General features: G+C 44.3%; 1 protein-coding gene across 2 annotated transcripts in view; it reads right to left on the reverse strand.

Annotated features, from left to right (window-relative positions):
- Nucleotides 1-277: 277 nt before the first annotated feature.
- Nucleotides 278-25,836, reverse strand: part of CDK17 (cyclin dependent kinase 17) — a 146,813-nt gene continuing 121,254 nt past the window's right edge. The window contains exons 9-17 of one of the 2 annotated variants that reach the window (XM_043965660.1): nt 23,160-23,222; nt 20,640-20,763; nt 16,003-16,123; nt 14,742-14,839; nt 11,711-11,816; nt 9,733-9,775; nt 2,461-2,551; nt 1,074-1,151; nt 278-556 (exon numbers count right to left, since the gene is read on the reverse strand). In XM_043965660.1, the coding sequence (XP_043821595.1) occupies nt 519-556; nt 1,074-1,151; nt 2,461-2,551; nt 9,733-9,775; nt 11,711-11,816; nt 14,742-14,839; nt 16,003-16,123; nt 20,640-20,763; nt 23,160-23,222 (762 nt within the window). In that variant the 3' untranslated portion in view covers nt 278-518. Of the gene's footprint in view, nt 557-690; nt 1,152-2,460; nt 2,552-9,732; nt 9,776-11,710; nt 11,817-14,741; nt 14,840-16,002; nt 16,124-20,639; nt 20,764-23,159; nt 23,223-25,836 lie in introns of those variants that run through there. The other variant, XM_043965661.1, reaches the window with a different exon arrangement.

The following is a 25,836-nucleotide window of genomic DNA, read 5'->3' on the forward strand; positions in this document are numbered from 1 at the left end:
GAACTTAGAGCAGTAAATGGTTCACCTATTTACGATTAAGCAAAGCTAAGTTTACATTCCAGGAAACATTGCAGTTTAATAAAAATAACAAACAAACAAACAAAAATGGCAGCAGTCAAACAGTTTGTGAGGAGAAACAGATGCATTCACATATCATAAAGCCATTGCAACTTCTTCAGGCATTCAACTGTTGTGTTAAATAGACAGACAGTAGTTACTTAGCAGCAATGATTCCGCAATAAATAATGCACTGTGTTTCTCAGTCCTGCACAAAAATTGCAGCTCCAGTTACATCAATAGTTGTAACTGACTGGCTCTAATGGCAGAGGAGACCTTAAAACCAACTGTACAAGAAATTGTCACACTGTGACAACAAATATAAAAACATAATCTGCAGGTCGGAAATAAAAAGACTCCACTGGGAGAGGACAGCGTAGACGAGCGGAGATCCCGAGTCCAGGTCGGAGTCCTTGCTTGGAAAGGAGGCTGGGGCTGGGCTTGAAATCCTGCTAGCGAACTTAAAAGAGCATGCTCTGTCTCCGGTCCTTGCTGTGTCCTACAATATAAAGTCATGGGGTGAGGCGGTTCAGAGCTCAGTTTCCCCCACAGATCTGGGGACTCAAGGTCCCTCCATGCTCCCACCAGCACAAGCTAAGACTCCGTGGTCAGGGCGACGGGCTCTGGCTTTTTTTTAATGAACCCATTTGGGGACGGGGTCAGTCTATAGCTTCTAGGCTTCCAAGTGATGAACCAGAAGACTAGGAAAGCACAAGGTACATCTTCCGCTTCGGGTGCCAGGCACGGTGTGTTCAATGATTGAGCCAGGCCTTTGGGTCATCGGTAGCTTTCAGGCTCCCTGACTTGACTGAGTCTGATTTCTTTCTGAAGACACACTGAGCTGCCCACGTCATATAGAAAAGCGAATTACGTGCAGTTCTAAAAGTATACCACTGTGGTATGCACAGGACACTGAGTTTCACATTAATAAAGTTACTAACCAATTTATAAACAAAAAGCTTGTTTCCATTCAGAGATTCAAGATCGACACGTGAAATGGTTTATTACAAACACACCTGTCTCTGGATAGGAAGAATTTCGAAAACCCGGGTCCTTTTGCAACTGAATTTCTTTCAAACTGAATATTGAGACACCTAGAATAAGGAGGAAAACATTCAGATATAAAGGTGAAGCATCAGCCTTTACAGTTTTAAATGAATTTGTTTATACGATTTGAAGAAAAAAAAAACTTAAAATGTTTGGACCCCAGTGTTTACTAGGCACTTTGTCCAATGCCAAGATGTGAAGAAAATCAACCCCGCCCCCCCCATAACTATTTTTCCCACTTCTGCTTTATAACGGCAGTTTCTGCTGCCAACATCCGTTTCTCTGAGTACAAGGTATTATGCTTTTGCAATGACAGACAAGGGGTAAATGAAAGGAGTTTAACATCAACAGAACTGTCTGTTGATGACTGTAAGGTTGTATGGCTGGGATCCAGTGTAGCTTCAACTCCATGGAGAGAGAAAGTGCATGAGAGCTATCAAAATCATCCTTCCTCATGGGATTAAAATATATAAGGGTTCCAAACCTGAAGCTAGAAATGCAACCTCATTTGTCAATCACAGTATGACCTACTTGCCTCTCCCTTTCTGAGAGAAGCGTTATGTACTCAAAACATCTCAGAATTATCAAAGGAAATGAAAAATATTAAGTCTAGATTGCCAATATCCTTGCCAGTGATTGCTATCTATGGACGAGCCAGTCAACATTTTTTTTTTAAATGTGACAATGGAACTCAAAGATTGATGAATATCAGACGCAGGTAGTATCTGGATGCTGGCACACTTCTCCACCTACCTCGCTTCCATCTTAAGAGTAGAAGTGTTGGAAGAGGAGGGGAAAGGGGATATGAGTATTTCCAGGAGGTGTACCATACTTTTGAGACCTTTGCAAGTGATACTTATTATCTTACTGAAAGTGTATGTCAATGACATAAATAAAGAGGATAAAAAGTTAATGCCAAAGAAATCAATATCCAACACTAAGAGAAAAATCCATTTCTAAAAGGAAATATGTTAGGGTCTTGAAATGATGATCTGTTTTACAACACAGCAGTTCCTAGAATGGTGTCACATCATGCATATCACAAACTTAATTGCTCTCATCCATTTTTTTTTTTTTTGTGAGGCAATTGGGGTTAAGTGACTTTCCCAGGGTCACACAGCTAGTAAGTGTTAAGTGTCTGAGGCTGGATTTGAACTCAGGTACTCCTGAATCCAGGGCCGGTGCTTTTATCCACTGCGCCATCTAGCTGCCCCTCTCATCCATTTTTAATATACTAAAGAGGAACTCAGAACAATGGAAAAAGATCAGACCGGCCCCTCTTGGAATTCTGACCCAACCATGGGAAAGACTAGGCGCACAGGCTGGAAAGAAAACACACTTTGGGGTAACTCTTACTTTCAGGTAAAGCATGTATTCTGGTTCCCAGACTTCGAAAGTACCCATGCTTCATGGCTTCCTCTGCTGAGACCCTTTTCTTTGACTCATACTGTGAAAACAACAAAAGCATCATTTCATCAGCTTTTCCTGGAATTATCCTAATAGAGAAAAGGAAAACACAGGGAAATACTGTATTTAGGGCCTCTACTTCTTTACTCTTGGCCATTTGATGTGATGACTATTTTATGAAGAAGTTTTAAGTACATCAGACCCATTGATAATCTAGCTAAGATGGAAGAAAAGTGGTTTCTTAGGAATGAAGCTTGTCTTCATGTAATTTAGGTCTCTTTACAGGTCTTGAAATGACAGATGAATCAAGACTTAGATTAACTGATCTTGGGTTACCTTTTCTTTATAAACACAAAAGATTAAAAGGAAGGAATACTATAATGCACTGTTCCAAATAATTTCACAACCTAATGTATCCCTGATGCCTCCATTATCTAAATCTGCTCTTCACATGCTTCAAGGCAGAATACTATGGCAGAGAAGGTGAGAGATTTCATCTCAGTTCCCAAGTGAAAGCATTGATCAAAGAAAAATCTACATATTCCTGTAGGGAAATTTGCATAGCTAATAAATAAAATGGCATGTTAATTTTTTAGCATAAAGCCAAAACACGTGTGTCTAAACATCCATCAGCTACTGAATCTTGTTAACAATCAGCAAAATAAAAATCAAATCCCTGAAAACAAATTCCACGGTCCCTGTATCTACAATAAGGGGGCACCCCGTTAGCTTTGCTGGGGCTGCTGGTGAGCTTTTAGACATAAGGTGAACACCTCCCTACACTCCTCTCAAGGGCCCTTCCAAACTTCTCAGTCTGAACCTTTCTCACTGAGCCGAAGTCGCCCACAGAGGGCCCTTCTCATCTCCCCGCAGACGCTTTTCTCTGCTGTCTCCTCCTTCACATAAGGAAGCAGCCCTTGTTTCCGCCGAGGCAAACACATCCCGGACGCTCCTCCCTCCTGGAGCGGAATTCCTTGAGCAGGTCATCTGCAATAGGTGCCTCTACTTCCTTTCCTCTGACGAGTCCGGCTCCTGGCCTTATCATCCAACCGGAACCGATCTCAGAAGTCACTACCTCGAACCTCCTCTTCCTTCACCTCTTGGAAGCCCAATGCACCATCCATCACCCTCTTCTCTTTCCTGGCTCCCAACTGACTGGGCTGACTCCTCTCGTCTCCTTTCCTGAATCTTTGCCCCGGTCATGCCTGCTAACTGTGGGTGTCCCTGCAAAGTTGTCTTGGGCCCTCTTCTCCCTTTATACTATCTCATTTGGCAGCCTTGTCGGCGGCTGTGGCTTCCAGGATCATTTCTTTTTTTAAAAATTTAAAAATTTTTTTTAACAATTTTTTCTTTTTTTAAAATTTTCTTCCTCCCTCTCTCCTCAACCCTCCCTATGAAATCAAGCAATTCAATATTTCATACTTGTGCCGTTATGCAGAACATCTTCACCTTCCTTGAAAGTATTTTGCTTTTTACTACTCTCTCCCAGAATCTGCCCTTCCCTCCTTCCCCTCCCCCCCATCTCCCTCCCCTCCCTCAGGGCAAAATATATTACTATACCCACTTGAGTATGTATGTTAGTCCTTCTTTGAGTCAATTCTGATGATATTAAGGTTCAATCACTCCCCAATTCCTTTCCCCTCTTCCCCTCCCCTCCATAAGCTTTTTTCTTGTTTCCTTCATGTGAACCTCTCCCCTTCCCCCAGTCTATTTCTCCTACACCTCAACCCTATTTTAAGGACGTCATTATGGGTTAGTTAGGTGGCACAGTGGACAAAGCACCAGCCCTGGACCCAAGGAGGCCCCAAGCCCAAATCCAGCCCCATACATAAGACACCCCACAAAGAACAAAACATAACTTCCCTTCGTATTCAGTTCAGACCTGTGTCCTCTGTATTATCTTCCCATATAGGAATGTTAACAGTTTGATCTTTTAATATCCCTCATGAAGTCCTTTTCCTGTTTATCTTTTTATGCTTCTCCAGGGTCTTGTATTTGAAAGTCAAATTTTCTATTCAGTTCAGATCTTTTCATAACAAATGCCTGAAAGTCTTCTTTCTCCTTGAAGTTCCATGTTTGCCTCTGAAAGATGATGCTTAGTTTTGCTGGGTACGTGATTTTTAGCTGTAGTCCCAGTTCCTTTGCCCTCTGGAATATCATATTCCATGCCCTCCGGTCCTTTAATGTAGAAGCTGCTAGATCTTGCTTTATCCTTATTGGAGCTCCACAGTATTTAAATTCCTTTTTTCTAGCTGCTTGCAATATTTTCTCCTTGACCTGGGAGTTCTGGAATTTGGCTATAATATTCCTGGAGGTTTTCCTTTTGGGATCTCTTTCAGGAGGTGATCAGTGGATTCTTTCAATTTCTATTTTAGCTTCTGCTTCTAGAATATCGGGGCAATTTCCCCTCACAATCTCTTGGAGGATGGTGTCTAAACTCTTGTTTTGGTCATGGTTTTCAGGTAGTCCAATGATTTTCAAATCATCTCTCCTAGATTTATTTTCTAGGTCAGCTGTTTTTCCAAGGAGATATTTCACATTGCCCTCTATTTTTTTCATTCAATTGGATTTTCTTTACTGTGTCTTGGTTTCTCATAAGGTCACTAGCTTCCATTTGTTCAATCCTAATTCTTAGGCAATTATTTTCAGCAGACAGTTTTTTAATCTCCTTTTCCATTTGGCTTTTCAAACTGTTGACTTTTTTCTCATGACTCTCCTACATTGCTCTCATTTCTCTTTCCATTCCTTCCTCTCTTTCTCTACATCTTCATTCTCTCTCTCCTACTTTCTCTTCAAAGTCCCTTTTGAGAGCTTCCATGGCCTGAGACCAGTTCATATTTTTCTTGGAAGCTTTGGATGTTGGAGCTTTGACCCTATTATTATCTTCTTCTTCTGAGGATGTATTGTGGTCTACCTTTCCCCCAAAGAAGTTTTCGATGGTCTTCTGCTTTCTCTGCCTACTCATGCTGGCTTACTGTTTCTTGGCTTTTTACTCCTTAAAGTGTAGCGCTGCTTCCCGGACACACCGTTCGTGCTACAGCGTGGCCCAGGGGGTGATTGGGCTTCCCCAGGATCATTTCTAAGCAGATGATCTGTCTGGCCCCAACCTCTCTGACCTCCAGCCTCACACTGCCAGCTGCCTCTCTGAATCGGATGTCCTGTGGGCATCCTCATTACCTTCTCCCCCGTTACTGCTGAGGGCACCCTCTTCCTTCCAGCACCAGGCTCACAACCCAGCTTGTTTCCCACTCCTTGCCAAGGGCTTGTGATTCCTCCCTTTACAACTTCTCCTTCCTGATGCCCCACCACTCTGGCCCAGCACCTCATCCCTTTCATGCCCAGGCTATTGTAAGAGCCCTCTGTCTGGTCTTGCCTCAGGTGGCTCCCTGCCCCAATCTGCCCCATCTCAGCTGGCACAGTGATCGTCCTAATGTGCTGAGTGCCTCTTTCACAAACACCTGTGGCTCCCTGTCACCTCTGAGATCATCAAATGAGAAATCCTCCTTTGGATGGTCCGAGCCCTTTGTGGCCTGGCTCCTTCCTAACTTTGCAGTCTGCTTAGAGTGGACTCCCCAGCTCACCCTCTGCCGCCAGGGACACCAGCCTCCTGGCTGCTCCTTGCACACACCACACTCCACCTCCCAACACCAAGCGTAGCCATGGGCTCTCCCCCAGGGCTGGAAGCTCTCCTTCCTCATTCCTGGCCCCCTTCAAGCCTTTCCCCTTGCTCTTTCAATCTTAGTCTCTTCCCTCTGAGCACCCCCAATTTATCATATGCATATACACATGTTTATATCACCATACCCCTAAGTACATCTCTTGTCCGTAGATAGTTATTTACATGCTGTACTCCCCCATTAGTCTCTGAGCTCCTTGGAAGCAGGGGCTGTCTTTTACTTTATCCCAATGCTTAGCAACTGCCAAGCATGTAATAAGTGTTAAAAGTACATGCTGACCTACTATTTTGATAAATATATTATATAATTTCTTGCCCATAGTAAACATATATTTGTCAAATGTCTAATTCACTCTTGGGACCTGAGATCACCATTATGAAAGTTAATTAATGTAATCATTGTTAGGAGAGGATGAGAACTTCTTAGACACATAGCAAATTTCAATATTCAGTCAGGGTTAAGATCTTAAGTGTCTGGGTGGGAGGCTTTCTTTTTTCTTTTTTTTCTTTTTTGGTGAGGCAGTTGGGGTTAAGTGACTTGCCTAAGGTCACACAGCCAGTAAGTGTCAAGTGTCTGAGGCCCGATTTGAACTCATGTCCTCCTGAATCCAATGCCAGTGCTCTATCCACTGCACCACCTAGCTGCCCGTGGGTAGGAGGCTTTTGATGGGAATTGTTTGAAGTATAAATTGTCTGAACTGTCCTTATAGATAGGAAGTTTCCATAATGGGGTCACTCAAAAGAAACTTGGTGTATTACATATATAAGCAGCATTTCCTCCCCCCACTCCCACCCCCAAGATAGGTAGCCAAAAACATCAATAGCTAACAATATTGAGCCAATTACATGGATACACTGAAGAGAGTTTGTGAGGGCAAGCAGAAGGGTGAAAGCCTTTAAATCCATGTTACATGAAGAAGACTGTTTGAAAGAACTGGGCACACACAGTTGGGAGGAGAAAATATTCAGAGGAATCTGTTGTTTGTGGAGTAAACTTGTTCTATCTGCCCCAAAGGGCAGACCCCGAGTCAGAGTTGGTACACAGAGAAGCCAGTTCAGGAAGGATGAGGACAATCTTGCTAACAGTTCATTAGAACTGCCTGGAGGGAGTGGGGATTCCCTTTCCTTCTGGTCTAGCTCCATGACCCCCAGGTCCCTCCCCACCATGTTCTGTGTCCTCAGCGGATGGCACGGTTCTCCTCTTGGGTCACCTCTGCATGTGCCTTAGATTATCAATGTCCTTCCTCAAATGTGATCCCTAGAACAGAACGCTCACCAAGGGACGGGACAATCCCCAATGCCCCTGAAGCCTAATGCACTGTTAGTCACCCTCTTCTCTCTCCTGGCTCCCTATTGACTAGGGCTGACTCCTCCTCTGTCTCCTTTCCTGAATCTTCACCCTGGTCAGCAGCAGTCTGTGCTCAAGGCAGTTTTTCTCACTAATGTCACACTGTTGACTCATGTAAAATAGAGACCATCTTGTCCCAATTTAGGACTTGAATTAACAAAATAAATTCACAAGATGAGAGACGTGAGTTTAGATAACAGTTCATTTGAAAAAAATTGGGGTCAACAGCAGGCTATGGCAGCCATGAAAACCAAAAAGGTCTTGGTTGTATTCAGAGGGGCAGAGCTTGTGTGTTCTGCCCTGGTCAGATCAGGCCTGGAGTACTGTGTTTACTTCTGAGCCGTTGGTAAATGGAATACCCAGGAGGGCAGCCAGGATGACGACGGGCCTTGAGAATCTGTGGTACGTGAGGATCAGTGACAGGGGCCGTGGATTCGTGTCTTCAGCATGCTGTCTGTGGCTCTGGACAAGACAGCCCAGCTCATGCAGGGGACAGGTAACACTGGCTGGTGAGGGCTACTCATCGTACTACTTCTGAATCCTCCTCGCTGTAGCGGCTACCTCTGTTTGCTCTCTCCTGTCACATTCTGTTAAGTTTTAGATGTCATCTATGTCTCCAGAACTCTAACCTACCTGGCACACAACCTCATTAAAAAGGGAATGAGATTCCTCTGTTGGAACCTATTACTGAAGCAGCCATGGTGACTCTCAGTGATGGCTGCTTCCCTTTCCAAGTTCTCAGGGAACACCCCTTTAACAACACGTGCTAACATTTTGGTGTGCACTGGCAGCAAACTTGTTGGCCTGTAGGTCTACAGACTTGCCTGACCATTAGGACATGTGCATTTCATGACCGGGCCTCCTCAATCAAGACTACTGATGAAAAAACGACTCCTTTACGGTTCCAAACGTCCAGGACATCCATCCGCTTCCAAAAACACGAGCATGAAAAGGTATCAGAAGTTATTTCCAGGCGTTAGCAAGCAAGTAAAAGTTGTCTGGCTGAAGAATGAGTCCAAGGGATTACAGGATCAAAGACTGAGAACTAGAAGAGATCTTAGTGGCTACTGTATCCAATCCATTAAGTTGACAAGTGAGGAACCTGGGGCTTAGAATGAGGTGACTTGCCACACAGATAGTGTGTGTCTGAGGCAGGATTTGAACCCAGATACTCCTGACTCCAGCTTTAGTACTCTGGACACTACAGGGCACTATCTATTAGTACAACACACAGGCATTTCCCTGCAAGCTTTGATTAACTCATTCCAAATGGCTCATTAAGTACCTCCTGTGACAAGTGCACTTCACTTGGGGAGATGAGACAAAGACAAAGACTCTCCCTGCCTCTGGAGACCTTACAGTTACTAGGGGCAAAGGACTATATAAAAACAGAATTACACACTCAGATATTACAAGTGTTATCCCATTAGACGGGAAGGAGGTCACTTCCAGCAGGGGAGCAGGCGGGGCAAGGAAGGAAGGGAGGGAGGAAGGAAGGAAACAAGCAGGGAACAGAGTGAGAAAAGGCATGGATGGCTATGGGAAAGAACAGTTTGTGCTCAGGAAGTTGGGTGAGATAAGCCTGGAAATGTAGCCCGAAGCCAGACTAGAGGCAGCCACAAATGCACGATAAAAACTTTATTCAGTAGCCTGGGGGATATTAATGTAGGGTTCCCCGACCCCCTAAAGTAAGGGAAAACACCATCAGACCTGTGTATTATGAAGATTAAGGTGGGAGGAGAAGACATGGGAGAAGAGACAGGGGAGCCCACTAAGAGGCATTCCCTAATGTGACAGATAATTAATGTTGTCATAATGTGAAGTCTCTAAAAACAAGCCTCATATTTTCTTAGAAATAGGGAAGAAAAAGAGAACTCATTTAATGATCTGGTCAATAAAGAATTCTAGAATGAATTATTAAATGTGGTGCTTTTGGGAAAGAACATGGTTTGTGATTCAAACCTGGCAGACAAAGTACTTTACTGATGCCTCAGAGGACTGGACACGACAAGGCCTGTCCTTCCCAGATCCCTCTGCAGTTTAGATGAAGGGAAACAAGGTGACCGTTTACCCATGAATTTGCAGGTCTCCCAACTTGGAGACAGGATTATGATACCCTTTTTGCTGTATTCCAACAATCTGCTTCTTACATTGCCCATCTGCCATTTTAACAATTAAAATGTAATGTATGACTTACCTGAAGAAATCTTGTTATCAATTCAATTCCTTCAGAGTCTAGCCTGGAAACAACAACAAATAAGTGATCAATTTTTACTTTTGCCTTAGTTGTCAGAAAATTCAAGAGCCCAATGAACCTCCCAGTGTCGGAATCTGCTCAACTCTGGTGCCTGAAAGCACCTACTGAGGAGGACTCTGTTCTGCTCTCAAATGTCTCATCTAAACACTGTGCATCAACCCGAAGCAGTCCTTTGAGAAGTGGACAGGATGTGAAACTGAAGTGTCCTCAGGGGCCAATTTCATTAGCAAGCACTGTTCTGAAAAAGGAATGACCAGTACCTTGCCTTGTCTAGGGGAAAGGTCTGTTCCTAGGAAATCAGACACATTATAGGCCAACAATTCCCTCACCGCCCTGTGAAGAAAGGATGACACAGAAGACACAGCAGAGCCGTTGTTGGGCTGCCCTTAGGAGTCAGGTCGTGTATGAGGTGTGCCCCGCCATCTGAGGGACACTGTGCAGAACGGCCATGGAGCTCGTGACTAGTAACGGTGAAAGACCAAAAAATTCACAAACCACTTCTATCAAGGATCTTGGGAAGGAGCTCATGGAGTCCCGTGACAGCCAGAGTCCCCTCCCCTCATCTGGCCCCTCCCAACCTGAGTGTGCCTGGAGGTTCTCTGTGGCTGTCCCTGGAAAGAGCATGCTCTGGCAGGTCCCACCGAAGCTGCAAAGCCTCCTCTGGAACGGCCAGAAGACCAGCCTGACCATCTCAAAGGCTTGTCACCTGGGTGGCTGCAGAGTGATGCTCTGTCCAGTTGTGGCAACTCTCTGGATCACCCACTGAGTCACAGGGGGCTGCACCCTGCTTCAGCAAAGGGTGTATCCATATGGATGAAAATAGAGACCTTACAAGAGTGGCCACTACTTTTTTCTATGGTTGGGAGGAGCTGATTCTGGATCCTGCAACTGATTTCAGTAAGCCCTTAATGAAATCCACAACCACTGAGACACCAGCCTAGCAACTCAAAGAGAAGAAGCCAAGGAGTGAAAAATGCCTATGATCCAGGCTGTCAAGGAGCTGGATGGGCAATCTAATGAATTAACCCATGTCAACATGGGTGTCATGGATAGGTACTGAAGATGGACAATGAAAGGGGCCTAGAAGAGAACAGGAAGGGCAAGCCAAGACGTCTTCTGGGAGAGAGCTCTGAGCTTCCTGCTGCAAAACCCCACCACAAGAGTCGTCCAGTGGTGCTATACAGCGGGAATCAGGAAAACCCCCATCCCAGAAGCCTCTGAAGGGAGAAACGCAAAGGAAAGCCGCCTGGTGGCTGTACACAGCAAGTGGCAAGTTGTTTCCAAGAATTAAAAAAAAAAAAAAGATGTTTCCAAGAATAATGAGAAGTGGTATAAAGAACATAGCCCTGGGGACCCACATGGGCAGAAAACAGGCATGATCATGGAGGGAAACTGAGGGATGACAGATGAACAACAAAGGTACCCAAGTGATAGCCAGGCACAGGAACCAGGATGGCCTACAGTGTCCTGTGCAGGTAAGATCACTGGAGTCAACCAGAGTGACAAAAAAATAAAACGACATCTACAAAGGGAAGAAGACCCACACTGGGTGTAATCAAGGACCCACTGAGGTCATGGGAAGAAGATTCTGCAGAAAACAGGTAATATACTCTCACACTTATGCAAAAATTAAGTATTCTTTAGATAATCATGGCCTCTAAAATCTCCCTTTTCCTACTTCTTTCTTGTTCATTTTATGCTAATATTCACATTAATGTTGTTTTTCAAGGTGGAAAATGGCTTTTCCCAGCAGAATGAGAAAGCAAGAGATAGCTACAAGTCACAGAGAACAAACATTCCCCAAAGCACTTGCTTTCATTTCCTTACATGTACAGGGAGGCAGGCACATGCCCAGAAAGAGCATTTTTAAGAATCATAAAAATCACACAATCTTTACTGATGAAACAACAAAACGTACCTGGGTGCGTGATTGATCAGGGGCTGAGCCTTATACTTAGGAAAGTTGTAGTTCTTGAACTCATCATTTGAAGAAACACTTGGCCAAGTTTCTTGAGATGGTGTTCCTGGATTAGGAAAGAATACGTACACAATCAATTCCATCAGCAATAAGTGTTGGGGAAAAAAGGGCATTTTCTGGGCCTGGAAGCTCGCAACACCCCTGGCCACCTTCATTGGAGGAGTTCAGCCACCCTCACCCTCTCTGGGCTCTTTTCAGCTCCCTTTTCAACGTCAGCACCTTGAGGGCAGGGATCATCCCCCTTCCAGCTTGTATTTGTATTTGTAGCCATGGTGTTTACTTACCACAGCGCCGGGCACATACAGAGTAAGTGCCTATTGCACCTAGTAAGTTTCACTGAAACAGAAAGGCCAGAAGCCTTACACAAGTCTGCATTTATGTGACATGCACAATTAGGCTATGGAGACATCTTTTCCAGGTGCCAAGAGCTTTCTTGATAGCCGTCAATAAAGCTAGCAATCATTTAGTAGTAAGAGATGAGCCAACTTACAAGGGCACAGACCTCCCCTAAAGGAAGCCCCTGGGAATCTGGTAGGACAGAAGAGCTGCTTTCATCAGCAGTGGCAGTTACTCAGGCCAGTCTCCAGATCAGAAGGTTTTAGGCCTGACTCTTTAGACACCGTGTGTGTGTGTGTGTGTGTGTGTGTGCGCGCGCACGCATGCACATGGAGCCATGGATTGCTTTGCCATGTGTACATACCGACACACATGTCTACACAATGGCCAACAGAACAGCACAGCAGACACCGAGCTGAGCCCAGAACCAGGGTGGTCACACTTCCACAGCCTCCTGCCACGGCCAGAAGGTAGTACAATGTGGCAGACGGTTCTGGGCACAATGTTGTAGGAAGGACATTAAGCAAAGGACAGACTCTGGCAGCTCGGCCAGGCAGGAAAGGCACTGCGTGCCAGTCAGGTGACAGCCTCTATGCCCGAGGCCTACGGACCAGTCTGGAGAAGTGTGGAGAGTCTCGGCACCAAGGATAACTGGAGCAAGATGAATTTTTCATGCACAACAGATCTCAAAGCCCGTCTCCTGAGTTAGAAAGGATCCACATCATATAAGCTGGCGTGTCCTGAGGAAGGCGAGCCAGGTGGTGCTGGAACTCAAAACCAGTCATGTGAAGACAGCTTGGAGGAGAGGACTTAGAGGGAGACGACCGTTCAGGCACCAACATCTGAAGGGCAGCCATGAGACCAGACACTCAGCCCTGACTGCAGACGTCAGAATTAGGCCCAGGGGAATGACGTGAAGGGAGGCAGACTCAAATGAATATGAAGGAGAACTTGGCTAGATCTCGGTGCTGCCCTCGAATGGAATCTTCTGGCCTGGTGGCCGGTGAGTTCTTCATCAGTGGAAAGGCGGAAGCAGGGGCTGCATGGGCACTTAGGAGAAATGTGGTGGAGATTCAGGATGTTCACGATTTAAAGATGGTCTCCAAGGGCAGCTCACCTTTGGGCTTTCTTTGCATCATCAGAGTTTAGGATTCTACCATTTTGTAAATTCTGGAATCCTGCTAGGAAACTGACCAAAACGTTCAAACTCTGTGACCAAGAGATCCTATGGCAAAGAGGCCGATGACAAAAAGAAAGGTCCTTTAATAGGCCAGAATATGTACAGCAGTATGTTTTACAGTATTTGAGAAATGGGAGGGAAAAAGCAAACCACCTTTGATTGGGGAATAACTAAACGAACCCTGATCCATGATTGTATTTGAAGGTGACTGAATTATAAGAAATTAGGAATATGTGGAACACAGTGAAACATGGGGGAAAACAACAGAACCAGGAAACCAATATACGCGATGGCTGCAACAATGTGTGTGCAAGTAACAACACACAACCATCCAAACCAGGCTGTGAAATTAGGAAAAGGCCCCTCCCTCTTCCTCTCCACTGGTGGAGGCCCTCATCACCTCATCACCTCATGCCTAGACTGTTTCCTGAGGCAGACAGTGGTCCCTTTAGCTCGGGTCTCTCCCCACCCCAGTCCATTATCCAGTGATCTTCCTCCTGAGGAGGTCTGGCCGTGTCACTGCTCTAGTCAATAAACTCCAGTGGCTCCCTATCCCCTTCAGCGTGAAATACCGAGTGCTCTCTTAGGGGTTCTAACCCCTTCCTGACCAGGCTCTCTTCCCTCCCCTTCTCGCCCCCTCCTCCCCACCACCAAATCTGGCCACGTTCCTGGGCCATCCCTCTGGCCTGGAAGGCTCTCCTTGCTCAACTGTCCACTGGATTCCCCAGCTACCTCCTCCAAGAAGCCTGCCCTGATCTGCCACAGCACTGAGATGAGCTCCGATTTGTCCGGGGTCTCTTGTTTGCACAGTCATAGTGGGAGCTCCTTGAGGTCGTCTTGCCTACCACTCGGGGAGCTTAATGAAGGCTTAGTGACCGTGGGACCGGGTGCTGTGGGTGGGGGAGACCGCACAGGATGAGGTCAGGCTTGGCCACTGCTGGTGACCACACCCTCTCAGCTGCCTCTCCCCTCTGCTGCGAAGACCAGAGGGCAGGGCAGTAAACTCCTCCCAGGCCCCTCCTTTGTGACTCTCAGCAGCATCTGTTTGTATTCTCACTTGTATCCCCGACACTTAGAACAGATGCTTAATAAATCTTTACTGAACTGAATTCCTATAGGAGAGAGTTCTCTGGGAGAGGGGACATATGAGAGATGAAGAAAGATATAAAAACAAGATATAATAACAACTTTAAGAATACACTCAACAAATCTTTAAAAAAAAGGGGGAGGGAGAAGCTAGGGAGTTAGGTGGCACAATGAATAAAGCACCGGCTCTGGATTCTGGAGGACTTGAGTTCAAATACAGCCTCAGACACTTGACACATACTAGCTGTGTGACCCTGGGCAAGTCACTTAACTCTCATTGCCTGGCCAAAAAACAAACCAAAAAAAGACACTATGCTGTAGGCAGGAAACATGCCGGTGCAGCCTGAGAGAGAAGAAAGTGACCATTACCGAGCAGTCGGAAGATTAGGTGCAGTTCATCTTCCACCGTAGAACCAGGAAAAAGGGGTCTTCCCGACGCCATTTCAAAAAATATGCAGCCAACACCCCTTTAGTGCGTGCAATGGAAAAAAGAAAGAGAAATCAACTGATGCATGAGAAACGTCACACCCAGGCCTTCCCTTTACATTCATCTGCTAGACAGTCTTCTGCCCAATCTCTCAGCTGCATGCTGGACATGGTCCTCACCTGCCTGCACTCCTCCCCTCATGCCTTTGGACTTAGAAATCAGCTTGATTAAGAGTCCTGTCCCCGCTCTCCCTCATGCTCTCGCCCCTTGTCTGAGCTTGCTCCAGAACAGATTACCTTTGCTTTCCACCCTCCACTCAGCATTCTGAATCCAAGAGTTTTGACTTGGGGAATGAATAAATATGGTTTCATATTTTTCCTTCTAAGTGTCCATCCTTTATGTGTTTGTACTTTGCCAATTCTTTCTTTCTTTCTTTTTTTGGTGAGGCAATTGGGGTTAAGTGACTTGCCCAGGGTCACACAGCTAGTGTCAACAGTCTGAGGCCAGATTTGAACTCAGGTCCTCCTGAATCCAGGGCCAGTGCTCTATCCACTGTGCCACCTAGCTGCCCCCCCCACCCCCACAATTCTTTTTTAAAAAGATTTTTATTGATTTATTGTTAGCATGCCACCTGTATTTTCCCCTCTGTCCATCCCTGTCCATAGAGCTATCCCTCATAATTGATGACAGATACAAAGATAGCTCCCCCCTTAAAAGAATTTACAATCTAGTTGAGACAAAAATCAAACAGCTGAATGATAATAACAATAAGATTTAAAATAATTGCTCAAGACCAGATAAAAGGCTTTAAAAGTCAGAGGATTAATTCGCTTCATTCAATGAATACTGCAGACAATAAATTTCACAGAAGCTCTGAGGAAGGAGAGGTCCCCTGAGGCTGGCTTCTTCAGGAAGAGCTGGGAAGGAGGCACTTCTGTGCTGCAGGCAGACCAGGGCACCACAGGGGGAGGATAGATCGTCATAAGCCAATGCACTGTGGCAGGAGAGCAGGGAAGTGACTAAACCAGCCTGAGTGGAGCAGGAGGCTCTCTTAAGGAAGCAGTCAGAAATAAGGCTCAGAGGCTAGAGTCCTGTGAGATAACTGAAGGAGGAGGCTGGCCCTCCACTCGCAGAAGAGAAGAGAGCCAACACAGGGCAGAGGGAGGCCCACACCAACGCAGCCCATCATGTGCACACACTCACCACATATCAATCTGTGTCGAGTACTCTGAGGAGCCCAGCAGAACATCAGGTGGCCGGTACCACAGGGTGACAACTTCATTGGAGTAGGTCTTTGTGGGAACTGACTTGGCTCTTGCTAGTCCTTTATAGGAAAAATAAAACATTTAAGAAAAATATGACTGGACTGGGGATTTTTTAAAGCCTCTATTCCTACCTCACAATTCTAGTTTTATAAGTGCACTGTTTTTGAAGACTACTTGTAGCTATCAAAACTTACCAGAAGTTCCTTAACAATGAAACTGAAAGCAACATTGTGCAATGAGCAACTATGACAGACTTAGCTCTTCTCAGCAACACAATGATATAAGATGATTCCAAAGGACCCATGATGGAAAATGCTCTCCACATCCAGAGAAAGAACTCTGGAGTCTGAATGCAGAGTGAGACATACTATTTTCACTTTTTTGGGGTTTTTCCCTTTTGTTGTGATTTTTCTTTCACAACGTGACTAATGTGAAAATATGTTTAACCTGTTTATCAGATTGCTTGCTGTCCTGAGGGGGGGGGGAGGTTAGGATGGGAGGGAGGAAAATTTGCAACGCAAAATCTTATAAAAAATGAATGTTGGAAACTATCTTTACATGTAATTGGGAAAAAATAAACTGCTATTAAGTAAAAAAAATGGATTCTTGATATAAAAAAGCAATGAAGATGAAAAATGCCTACTCTTTCCACATCTAATGAAGATTCTAATTGTTATGAAGTTCCTCCTTTCCTCATGAAGTGCCAACTTCATAATTTCTTCCCAGATGGGATGATTACCACATCCAAAAACATGACCATGCTGAGATCTAGATCTGACATGCTATTCTCAAAAGCCTACTTTCCCCTCCTACCCTATTTTGAATTTCTTTTGCTGGACAACTCTTAAGATTATCAATTCACCAACTACTATAACTATAAAGAAGCCTCCTCAAGTCACTCCAAGTAATTTCTGAGTAGCAGTGACACAGAATGCTCTGAGAAAGGCAAGACTCATTGGGACAAACAGAAAAGGTCCTTTCTTCACCTACTCGTCAGGTAAAAAGGTTTCAGCTTGTACTTCAGAGTCCATCAATGTTGCATGAGCCAGGAAATAGCACTGGTTATATACAGTAATGAAAGGCAAGCACCACCAGGGCTGTTTCTGTTTATGCTACTACTATAATATGGACATCCATGGCCACCTAGAAAAGACAGCTGGAATTCACATTTGTGTCTCTGAACCTCCACTATTGATGATGCAGTGGAGTCAGGAAGACTCATCCTTCTTGAATCCAAATCTTGCTTCGGACACTTCCTAGCTATGTGACCCTGGGCAAGTCACTGAACTGTCTGCCTCAGTTTCTGCAACTGTAAAATGAGCTAGAGAAGGAAATGGCAAACCACTCCAGGATCTCTGCCAAGAAACCCCCAAATGGGATCAGAGAGTCAGACACGACCGAAACAACTGATCGATAATACTAGTATTATGTTACACAATTTTTACCTGTTTGGGAAAGGAATAATCTTAAAAGATATTTGAAATGTAAGCTATGTGTGCACGTACATTACATGTGATTTTAAAGATGCCTAATTATCTATCAAGAATAGACTATCATGGGACAGCTAGGTGGCACAGTGGATAAAGCAATGGCCCTGGATTCAGGGGGACCTGAGTTCAAATCTGACATCAAACATTTGACACTTAATAGCTGTGTGGTCCTGGGCAAGTCACTTAACCCTCACTGCCCCGACAAAAAAAAAAAGAAAAAAAAAGACTATCAAGAATGCACATGTATGCATATATGTAAATGTTAAAAAATGTGTCATTAATTAATTCAACTAAACCAGTCAGAAATTTTCAACAATGTGAAGAACATCCATTTTGTACTACCTTGGTTTCATGTCTTCATCTAAACAGGATCATGAATCAGAATCATGTAAATAATGTATCTGCCTATTTTCAGCTCCATCCCCAGCACCATCTGGGCAAGAAGACCCACCATGTTATTCCCACATCATTCCTCCTCTCTATGCAGTTCCTTTCCTGCTTAGAAAGAACAACCAGGGCTGCTGCTTACAGAAGCTTTAAGGTGAATAAGCAGAAATTTGCTTTTATACTAAAGGGTAGCATTTAGAGAACCACCAGCTGCTTGCTAATAATGTTGAAGACGAGGTACAGGAGAACCAACCAGACTTCTTGAGTGGTGTCTCCCCCATCCTTTTTTTTTTTTTGAGGAGCAATGGGGGTTAAGTGACTTGCCTAGGGTCACACAGCTAGTAAGCATTAAATGTCTGAGGCCGGATTTGAACTCAGGTCTTCCTGAATCCAGGGCTGGATTTGTCAATTCCGCCACCTAGCTACCCCCATCCCCCTTATCTCAATTTCCCTTCTAGCTCCCATGAACCATAGGTATAGGTTCTCAGTATGGACTTTGGCCAGCAGTGAATTGCGGGAGCTGTTACTGAGCAGGCTTGCTCAGAGAACTAGGGCATTCGTTTGACGTTCTCCAACCCCTTAAGGAGATGATGGGGCAGGGATCTAGGGCAGGAGCAACTGACTGGTCTTTCTTTATTCTAAAGAATAGGCATTCTAATCACTTTGCAAGTCATCTCTCTTTTCCTCTTCTGTCTTAACAAACACCTTTATACAAGAGCTTTGACTTTCTCATTCTGAACATCATCACCAAGAATTCCACTGAGATAAAGGAAAGAAATGTGAGGAGAAGTGAGATTTTAATGAATTTTTCACTGATTACTGAATAATTCTGTGAGTCACTGTTTCCTGTCAAGTGGAAATGAAAACTCCAAAGATCAATGGAGGGCTGAAGATTACAAGAAGGCAAATGTTTATGAAATGTCTTCTCCTCACCTTGAACCTCCTCTCTTTCTCTTTCTTTACATGGTCATACATCTGGATTTCATTCAGGTGCTTAAGCAAGCAATAACAACCATACTGTAACCACTGAAACACTCTTAAACCACAACCAAGATTCAACCAGAATTCGAGGGCCTTCTGTGTATAAGGTAAGCCAAGATTTAGAAGGAAAGCAAAAAGCTAGGGGGAAAAGTTTACAGCAAGTGTCTCTGATAAAGGTCTCATTTCTCAAATATATAGAAAACCGAGTCCAATTTATAAGGATACAAATCATTTCCCAATGATAAATGGTCAAAAGATAGGAACAGTTTTCAGACCAAAGAAATCAAAGTTAGCTATTGTCATGTTTAAAAAATGCTCTAGAGGCAGCTAGGTGGCGCAGTGGATAAAGCACTGGTCCTAGATTCAGGAGGACCTGAGTTCAAATCAGGCCCCAGACACTTGACACTTACTAGCTGTGTGACCCTGGGCAAGTCACTTAACCCTCACTGCACCGCAGGGGGGGAAAAAGAAAGAAAAAAAATGCTCTAAATCACCATTGATTAGAGAAATGCAATTTCAAACAACTCTGAGTTACCACCTCATACCTACCTATCAAACTGACTAATGACAGAAGAGGACAATGTAACTGTTGGACGGGATGTAGGAAAATTGAGACACTAATGCACTGTCGGTTGGATTGTCAACTGACCCAACTATTCTGAAGAGCAATTTGGAGCTATACCCAAAGGGTTATAAACTTGTGCATACCCTTTGACCCAGCAATACAACTATTAGGTCTATATCACAAAGAGATTTAAAAAAATAAAAAGGACCTATTTGACCAAAAATATTGATAGTAGCTGTTTGTGTTGGCAAAGAATTGGAAATTAAAAGGATGCTCATCAACTGGGGAATGGCTGAACAAGTGGTGTATATGATTGTGATGATGAGCAGGATGGTCTCAAAAACATCTAGAGAGACTTACATGAACTGATGCAGAGTGAAGTAAGAAGCACCAGAAGAACATAATACACAGTAACAGCAACACTGTGCAATGATCAACTGTGAATAACTTAGCTATTCACAGAAATACAGTGATCTAAGACATTTCCAAAGGACTCATTATAAAATATGTTATCCGCCTCCAGAGAAAGACCTGATGGGAGTGTGAATGCAGATCAGGGCATACTGTTTTCTACTTTATTTTTTGTCTGTGTTTTCTTTCAATACATGACCAGCATGCAAATGTTTTGCACGACTATACATGTATAACCTATGTCAAACTGCTTGCTGTCTTGGGGGGAGAGTGGAAGGTGGGAGGGAGGAAATTTGGAGTGCAAAAATTTTTTTAAAAGAATGTCTGAAATTGTTTTTACGTATAATTGGAAAAAAAATTATTGCCAAAAAAAAGTCAGCACAGTTCAGTTTTCAAATGCTCTTTTACTTATTCTAGACCCTAGAACTATACAACCCCCCAGGTGTAACAAGTGGTTGTGAGATCCTAGGTTGTTAATATAAAGCTGAATCTTTTCAGAGCAAGTTGGCAGAAGAGAGAAAGAAGGTACTGAATTACACTTTATTTTCTGCTCTTAAATTCTTATTCACTAAGAAGAGCAGTGGGCTAACGCCTAGCCCAGTCAATGATGGGGCAGATGGCACAAGTAGAGTCCTGGAACCCTATGCCCAGGGTCTGGGGTTACAGAGGCTGCTTCCCACCTCCCCTCAGGCTACAACTGAACTACTCTTGTGATATTTGTAAACAGTTCATGTTTCATACCAAAATCTGCTAGCTTTAATTCTCCTTTCTCATTGATGAGGAGGTTCTGTGGTTTCAAGTCCCGATGAAGCACCTTCCTCCTGTGGCAGTAGGCCAAACCACGAAGAATCTGGTATAAAAAAAGCTAAAAAACAAAACAAAACAAAACATACATATACACACACACATCCCAGATAAACAGAAATCAGTCGTATGGGTCAATATACATTCCTTTGATTAAATGAGTAAGTTTAAAACAACCAGACTGTCTTGTATAAAGAAAACCCACATCTGGGGCTGAAAAGCATTTGGCTTTGCAATATTCTCAGATTCACTGTATTGTTCCTCTTGGTATAAAAGCTTATTCATAAAAAGACAACATTAGACAACATTCCAAAATATAGCAAGGAATATTTCAAATACCTATTCTCTGCTAGGAGATATAATTTAAAATAGTTAAGTCACACATAATTTGGCTACATAAATCCCCCCCACCCCCAAACTGGCTTGTGAGATTGAATTTGTTAAAAAATAGACCTAGATCAAGGATGTCAGGGTGAGGGGAATCTATGGGTCAGGATGGAGAGTTGGACAAGTGTTCCTTAAGAGGTCACAAAAACAGAAGCAAGAGAATGATGGAAAATAAAGTTTCTAATTATAATGTGCAATTATGTTATATAAAGGAGCTGAGCTAGTAATATAGAGCTGATGCAACACAGAGCCCAAAGATCTAGAGTATATAATTATCCTCTAAGGTTGAAAAGTTTTGAAAATGCTCACTTTAAAATTACTATCCTCAACAACTTTTCTGCTGAGAGAAATAGAGGCTCTATAGCTAGACTCTGCCTCCCCACCCCCTCTAATTCTCCTTATATCACCATTGATGGCTCATACAGCAATCCATCTATCATCATACAGCAAACATCTATCACTTATGAGGTGCAGGAAGCACAAAGACAAAACAAAACAAAACCCCAGTTTCAGCCCTCAAGGAGCTTAAATTCTATTAGGGAGGAGAGGGAAATATAACATGTATGCTAGTGAGTATAATATAGGGAAAACTAGGCTGGAGGAGGGAGAGAGAAGGGCAGTGGTGGTGGAACACTTGTTATTAATGGGAGTGAAGCATTTAGGGCTTAGGGGAGGGTAAGAGATGAACAAAGCTTTCACAGAAAAGATGATTTCTGATTTGGGCTTTAATTAAAGAAAGACAGAGAGTCTGACATGTTGAGTTGAGGACATTTCCTGGCAGAGAGAAGGGTGTGTATATGTGCAGAGAAGGGCACCATTTTCTGGCTGGAACACAGAGCTCATGAGGCCAGAAAGGTGGGAAGGAGGCAGTCTGGAGTTCGTATTTCATATCTTTGATAATGGGGACCCATGGAAGAGTTTTTAGCTGGGGAGCAACGTGTTCCAATCTGTGCCTTAGGAGGGGCAGCTCTGTGGAGAACAAACTGGAGATGGGAAAAGACTGGAGGAAGGCAGGGAGGCCATTACAGTAGTCTGGAAAAGATGATGAGGGCCCCAACTAAGGAGAAGCCATGAGAGTAGAAACAGGAGGATGAAGACAAGCGAGGTTGTAAAGGGATAAGTGACAAGAAGCCCCCACAGTTACAAAGCTTAACTGAGGGTGCCTGGAAATAAGGAAGCCTAGAAGAGGAGGAACAATGAATGCTTTCATTCTTTTTGTAAAATTTTTACTGTGAAAACAGAAGGAAAGTAAAAACCACAAATCTAGATCATGACCCAATCAAAACCCAGAGGAAGCAGGCAAACAATTCTGCTGGAATGTATATAAAGCCCAGATGCATCTGGATGTTGACCAAACCACACGACCGCTGTATGTTCTGAGTGATGTTTTACTAGCTCAGATTGGTTTTTATTTTGCACATACTAAAATTACTAATAAAATAGTAAACGAGGAATCAATTTAAAGTTCCCACCCGAAGAACTGAAAATGGGTCAAATACAGACATGGTGCCACCTATTTGCCCAAGAGCCCCATAGCAAACAGTGGCTGGATGATCTTGGGTTGGCCAGTACAAATTTTAATCCAAGTTTTTTTTTGGAAGAATAATCAATTTATTTCACTAATTTCATCACTCTTTCCTGAGTTTTTCAGTATATTATTACTGTACTAAATTTGACATCACATTGTGTTCCTTTCACCCTCAGATTTACAGATGACAAAACTGAGATGGGTGGGATGGTTAAGTGACATTTCCTGCTATCTATCGACTGGAGTTTAGAATGAAATACCCTGCATGTTGATCACACCACCGTCGCTAGCCTTACATAACACATCTAATCCTGAACCATGTCTAGCTTTGTGGGGAACTACAAACTAGGGAACCAGGGAAGCTCGCCATTTAAAGGAATACTTTAGTGAGATTCACCTGGGTTGGTTTACTCACCCCCCCCCATATATTTATTTTTAACATTCATTTTATAGGGTGGTAGTGACACAAGGGAAAAGAGAACTTCCTTCTTAAGGGCTGAATTAGGTTTGGAGCAGTACTCCCATGAGCTCCTTCCACTCACCTTCACATTGTGCATGCTCATGATGTTGCCACAGTCATCCATGTACTGCTTCAAGTCTTTGTCCTACAAGGACACAGTAACAGAACTTAGTACAATGACACAAATGTTCAATGACTTCATTTAAAACCTCTTAACCTGTGGGCTGCGCCCCGCTATGGGATCATGTAACTGAATGTCGGGGTCACAAAAAATCTGGCAACAGTAAAAGGTTATGTGTACCCATTTTATATACCTATATACTCGGGGTCATGTAAGAATTTCTCTGGCAAAAATGGGTCACGAGTGGGAAAAGTTCAAGAAGCCCTGACTTAAACTATAATGAACTATTTTTGGACAAGTCTACAAAGCTGGCTCTGAGATTTCCAAGAAGCCCAGCATGTGGAAAGGCAAATGTTTCTGAAAACCGCATCATCACACTAATGTTCCACTGGAATCACAGGCTTTTTCTACCTAGTTCTCCAGATTCCAACTGCAAACTCAGCCTAACAAGTCCTCCCTCTGTTCCCTCCTTCCCCCTCCCAAATGGTCACATGCTTCTCTCATTCATCTGCCCAGGAACAAACACCTATTCCATGACATCTCTTCCTATACGCTCATATCTATCCAGCTCAGTTAATGCCTTTTTGGACATCTAGCTATTCCATGGAAAAGAGGCCACTGAAGTTAGACACAACTGGACAGCAGGGCAGCCACAACAAAAACATACTCAACTCTTTCTTTAAATATTCCTTTCAGCTTCTCCTCCCTCGTTTCAGCCTGTTTCAAACACGCTGCGCTCTCTCTTCCACTCCACTCACTTACATGGCCACAGGGAAAGGCTGTCCTAATTCTTTGTATCCAATTCTGCTTCCATGCCATTGTTTTTCCCCAAACCCCCCATTTTCTCTTTTGAGGCTCATGCCCTTCACTCCCCCTTCTCATCCTCATCCCCATCACTGACTGATCACCGTTAGGACACCAGCCTCACTGACTTGAGTCAGAGTCATAACACTCTCTATTTCCAAGCCCCAATATCCCACATACAGTAGAGCAAACCCTAGGAAAGTGTCAAAAACCTGGGTCTGAGTACTTCTGATTGCTCCTTACGAGCTCTATCACCATGTGTATATAAGCTGCACATTTCTTCCTCTGGGACCCTGCTCTATCAATGATGCCCTCTCACCTTTGAATCTTCAGTCTCTCAACAACTGCTTCTCTCCCATGTACTTACAAATATACCCTACAGTGCCTTCCTCTGACCTGCTACCTCTCTGGAGAGCACTTCCATCTCTCTCCTGTTTCTGCCAATCTTTGGAAAAAGCAGGTGTTTCTGCCACTTCAGGTCATGGTCTAGTGTTTTCGGTGTCTCTGGCACAACAGCTGTTCAACAACTACAATCCAAGTGAATGGGTCCAATATCAATAGCTCAAAAGGGCGAGAGGCAGCTCACCTAACACTAGCCCTTTGCTCCTGGCTCTTCCTGTCTAGTACTGTACTGGCTCAGGAGCCTGAACCGTCCTCTCATACTTCTTGTTTGCTGCTCTCCCCTGAAGACCCTCGTGTCTCTGGGCCCCCCTGCCCCAAGGCTCTCCCTCCTCACACCACCCAAGGGAGACCAGCTGGGGGGGACAGGGCATGGGTATCCAAGGCCTCTGCTTCTTCACCCCGGGGCTGCTGCTGGGCCTCCTGCTTCTACTAGAACAAAGAAACCATTCTCCTGAAGGTTACTGGCAATCTCCTAAGGCCAGACCCAGGGGCCAGTGCTCTGTGGCGGCTCTGCTGACCACTCCTCTTCTAGGAGTTTCTCCTGCTTCTCCTTCATCCTTCTCTGTCATGTCACCTTAAGTCTAAGTTAGGCCAGTACTTGGCTCCACTGCTGTTTTCAGCTCTCTATTCCTCAGAAATCTCGGTTGGTCCCATGGCTTACACTCAATTCAATTCCATAAACATTTATTTCCAGCCTACCCTATAACAAGCATTTTATAGAGAGGACTCCAAAACCTTTACTTTCAGACCGGATTTCTCTGCAGAACACTTAAATTTAACCTGTTTCCACAAAGAATTCGTCCTTTTCCTTCTAAATGCCACTTGTCTGTCTGACCTCCCTCACCCTCTAAGTTTCCCTATGGCTCAGGTTCAAACGTCACTCTCCTCTGATTCTGCACTTCCTTTAGCTCATCCTCCCCATGTCCTGTCACTTTACTTCCACAGTCAATAACATTCTCTAAGAGCCCTTGTGTCTGTCCTTCCCATAATGCCTGCCATTACCATTGTTCAGCTGAGCGCCACGGCACTCTGACTGAATGCCCGGCCTCATGCCTCTGCTTTAACCCACCTTCTGTCCGTCTAACCTTCCTAAAGCAAAACTGAACGTTCATTGGGCGAATGGCTCTTCATTCCCTTGGCCTGACCTTCATTCCCTAAAGCCTTCTACAATCCAGCACCGCCTTATTGTTCAGACTCATCCCCTCCCATTCCTTCACGAGGCCTCTGTCCTAGAGCCACAGAGGTGGCGGCTTTTCTAGCCTCTCTGCATTTGCTCACAGCAGTCAGAATCCTGCCCTTCTTGAGAAGGCCTGGATGAAATCCCACTCCAGCCAGGCGTCGTCTTCACCGCGCTGCTCCCAGCGCTTCTGTTCTTATCTCTCCCAGCTGTTAACTGTTTCTCCCTCGTCAGAGTTATTTGGGTAACTGCATG

This window comes from Dromiciops gliroides, chromosome 5 (assembly GCF_019393635.1).
Source record: "Dromiciops gliroides isolate mDroGli1 chromosome 5, mDroGli1.pri, whole genome shotgun sequence".
NCBI classification, from domain to species: Eukaryota; Metazoa; Chordata; class Mammalia; order Microbiotheria; family Microbiotheriidae; genus Dromiciops; species Dromiciops gliroides.